General features: G+C 35.5%; 1 protein-coding gene across 1 annotated transcript; it reads right to left on the bottom strand.

The window, feature by feature from the left end:
* Positions 1 to 2,766: 2,766 nt before the first annotated feature.
* Positions 2,767 to 3,726, bottom strand: LOC120091822 (serine/threonine-protein phosphatase PP1-like). Its single transcript, XM_039049965.1, has 2 exons — positions 3,558 to 3,726; positions 2,767 to 3,469 (listed from the first exon to the last, which is right to left on the bottom strand). Exons 1-2 carry the CDS (start codon positions 3,724 to 3,726, stop codon positions 2,868 to 2,870), a joined length of 771 nt encoding a protein of 256 aa, XP_038905893.1. The 3' UTR covers positions 2,767 to 2,867.
* Between the last annotated feature and the right edge of the window lie 417 nt (positions 3,727 to 4,143).

Genomic DNA, 4,143 nt, shown 5'->3' with positions numbered 1-4,143 from the left:
TTTTAAGGAACCATGTTCAAAGAATATACTGCAGTTTCAACTGCATGTCCCCAAAAAGAATTTGGTAACTAAGCATAACTCATCATGGATCAAACCATGTCTAACAAGGTTCTATTTCTCCTTTCTTCTTTCTGCCACACTTGTTGAGGTGTGTCAGGTGGGTCAAAATGAACGAGCTCTAAGGGTTCTTTGGCTCTAAGACCTTTTCCAGAAAAAAGATCTTTTAGTCATTTTACCCTCAAGACAGGATTCACAAGGTGGTAATGAACTCTCTTCTAACTTATTTAGATAATCGTTCTTAATCAGTCTCTCAATCCTGTTGAGATTTATGTGACCCAGTCTCAAGTACCAAAGATAGACATTTGGAGAAATTTTCCTTTTCTTATGAGTCTCAACAGTTTTAAACATCTCTATGTTCAAAAATGATTTCTTAAAACCAATTTACAAATAAACTAATTTATTTGTTTTATTAGTTTTATGAAAAAATAATTCAATTAATTAATTTTAAATAAAAATAATTAATTAAACATTTTAATTAATTTTGTTCATTTAATATCTAATATCAAATTAATAAAATAATAATCTCACTACTATAAAATTAATTTCATATAATTAATATTTAAATCATAATTTAAACATTAATTAATTCTCCAATTGTGTTTAATTTCAGTAAAATTAAACATTTCAATTGTATCAAATACAATTAAAAGATACCCTAATTTAATTTGACATTTCAAATTCTAAATCCTAATTTCAAATGTCATCTAGATTACTCAATTTACTAATCCAAATTACGAGTTAGTAGAATGACCTTATGGACCTACAGATCATGAGCTCCAACGATTTGTAATTAATTGATTAAACTCTCTAAAGTGAATTAATCACTATTCATTAACTACCAAGACATTCCACTATTCATTACTCAATTTCTATCCATTTTAACCATAATCAGTAGTCAATCCTTCACAGGTTATTAGTATTTACAGCTGGGTCAAAGATTACCGTTTTACGCCTTTAAATACATCTTGCTCATTAAGCTCCCACTGATCCTCCATTGAACAATTGATTTATAGTCCAACTTATAAATCATGATCCTCTCTTTCATGAGAGGGCAGAGCCCCGATTGTTCAAGACAAAACATCAATGCTTAAGAGAGCCTATCTATTGATCCTAAATCAAGTAGGAATGAGTTTCATATTGCAAAGCTATGTCCCAACTATCTATCCGATCTTATCCCCAAATGGGAGGCTTATTGAGTAATGTGTTGGACTACTCTCACCTATGCAGATCAAATGATAATCCAAATAAAAACAAGAGTTCATAGTTAGCTCAGGATTAAGATCGAGTTATCCTAGGTCATTGATTTTGAGATAGTCAGTTTTAACAGTAAACGATTGTTATAAAGAAAAGTCACTATTTCGAGGTCCGGTCTTATGCAAACTCATTGCACATGATGCTCCCACTCAGTTGTCTCCACAGGAATGATTTTTGGATCACATCATTTGTATCAATATACAAAATGGGTCGCATTCAATAGTGTCACCAGGATGAGATATCCAATCTCATCCATATACTTATATACCCTTTTGGCTACATATTAAAACTTGATCATTTTTTATGTTACTACATAAAGTTAAAGTATTCATGTTATAACCATGGATTTATTTATTGGATTTCCATAAAAGAATGCAACATCAATAGTAATTTATTGAATAAAAAATCCAACAACATTTTTATTGATAAATAGAATATGTTAACAATATTTACAAAGTGCAAGTCTAGGACATTCCTAACATCTATCTACATTGTATGGTAAAAAATAAAGAGATGTCAAATCTCATAGAGTGGAAGAGAGATCTATAAGGGGTGCATCCCAGCCTATACGCAATTTTATATGACAAATGACAGATTAATGGGTGTACCGCAAAAACATGGTGCAGCCAAGTTTTTTTTTTCTTTCTTTCTTTTTTGGATCTAGAATAGCAATATGATTAGTGAGATTTCAAATAAATATTTACATAATCTTCTTCTATCTAAAATAATCATTCATCAAAATAATAATTCACAATCAATATCGACACATCTAAGATCGCCAAATGTTTGAGAGTTCCTCTATTCAATCCGTTTCCTTCTTGTTGTTGCTGTATCACTAATTCAATGGATAGAAGAAAATAAAAATAACCACCAAACAGAATTTTAGATGTGCAGAGGCAAAAAGAAAGCCCTCTATTCATTTCTGAATTAGATGATTTAAATAATTATGATCGAGAGTGAAAGGTATTTCTGTGATCCTGATGTTAGTTGTTTGTGTTGAATTCCGATTCATTTGCAATTGCTGCAGCTGGGTGCGAGTCAAAACTATAGCTGAAATTCAATTTGTAGCACGGCTTTTTTTCCTTTGAATATATATGTGATAAGTGGATTTGGAAGGAGAGAGAGATATTTGATTAATTTCACTGTCTTCTAGTTTTATTAATTGAACGCATCATGTATATACATCCCAGAGTTGATGTTGGTCGCTATATACAAATCCTGGGAATAACTGGGATTGGATTGAATTGGATTGTTATGAGAGAACCACTAGGTTAGAGCAAGGAAGAGAGTCTAGAGTTTGTCTGGATTGTGGTCATTCTTTCTAGGGCTTAATTATTTGAAATGAGCATAGCAAACTGGAGTCGACGTTCATAAAAGCTCCTGCGTTATCGAACTCCCCGCAATAGTTGGGTGCGGAAAATATTGTTACCAACTGCCTGTCTGCGAAAAACTCATAACCATCCTCAACTACCTGACGGAAGAAAACTTATAGGAATGAAAGCGTGTATTTTTTTTCCTTTTTTTTTTTATTAAAAAAAATGAGAGCGTGTTGATTAGGAAAAGAAAGAAAGGATGAAAGAGGGAGTGACACCCACCTGGTGGGCGCGGCATATTAGATCAAGGTCGTGTTTCTTCAAGAAATCGGTGACCTTGTCTGCGCCGAAGGTAAAGGAAACTCCCCTGTCATTTTCGCCCCAACCTCTGACGTCTTTATCAGGATCGGCCCAAAGAAGATCGCAGAGAAGGCCCTGGTCCGGGACGTCAGTGGGCCTCTCTATATCTCCCACTTGATTCAAGCTGTGCATTTCGGGGGAAAGCCCACCATGCATGCATAGGATCTTGTCGTCTATGACGGCCGCCACGGGTAAGCAATTGAAGCAATCTGTGAAGATTTTCCAAAGACGGACGCTGAAACGCCGTTTGCATTCATCATAAAATCCGTAGATCCGATTGATAGAAGCACATTCGTGGTTTCCTCTCAGCAAGAAAAAGTTGTCGGGGAACTTGATTTTGTATGCAAACAGAAGAGTTATGGTTTCAATGCTCTGTTTTCCTCTGTCCACGTAGTCCCCCAGAAAAAGATAGTTGGCGTCCGGAGGAAACCCACCCATCTCGAACAGTCGCAGCAGATCCGGATATTGCCCATGGATGTCACCTACCGCATATAAAACTGTTCAATTCAATTCCATTCCATTCAAATAACACACACACGCATCAGATATCAGATTAATTAGAATCTATACCACAAATGTTAATTGGAGCTTCCAATTGTAAGAGATTAGGCTGGCTGAGGAATACTTGTTTGGCCGTGATGCAAAGCTGCCGGATTTCTGGTTCTATTAGTTGAATCTTCTTGCCACTGTTATTCCTTCCTTCCATCAGCCTGTCTATAAGCCCCTCCAGTCCTTCCATTCCCCACCTCCCCTTTCAGTAAAAGTAAACAATTAATCCCACCGATCTCGTTTTCGCACAACATTCAACAATAATGGTTACAGAGCGAGGAGAGATATGACCAAAAACAAATGCAGCCTGTGCAGCAGCTGGGGATGAGATTCTCATTTCACTTTTTCCGATTAAAAAAAATAATAAGAATAAAGTCGTGAATTTTACGGTACCAGAGAGTGGCCTTTGTTAACCAAGAATCACTAACCTCCCTTCCCTGAATATTAGGCGTCTCATCTCCTATCTTCGACCTCCCTTACACCGCAACTCACACCATTAATGTCCTCTTCATTTTTCCTCTATTCTAATTCCCTTTTTTAACTTTCCTTCATTCCTTCTATTATTTTCACTCTTTTATTACTCGGTTCTCTACTTGTGTCAAAATTT

Source organism: Benincasa hispida, chromosome 11 (genome assembly GCF_009727055.1).
Source record: "Benincasa hispida cultivar B227 chromosome 11, ASM972705v1, whole genome shotgun sequence".
NCBI lineage: Eukaryota > Viridiplantae > Streptophyta > Magnoliopsida > Cucurbitales > Cucurbitaceae > Benincasa > Benincasa hispida.
The sequence above is the reverse complement of the archived record's forward strand: the minus strand, read 5'-3'. Positions and strand labels throughout refer to the sequence as shown.

What these genes read in the sequence shown, in the direction of transcription:
- LOC120091822 (XM_039049965.1), bottom strand. Translation starts at nt 3,726, where the DNA reads ATGGAAGGACTGGAGGGGCTTATAGACAGGCTGATGGAAGGAAGGAAT. An exon ending in AGCTCCAATTAACATTTGTG is followed by an intron (nt 3,470 to 3,557) that starts GTATAGATTCTA and finishes TATATGCGGTAG; the next exon opens with GTGACATCCATGGGCAATAT.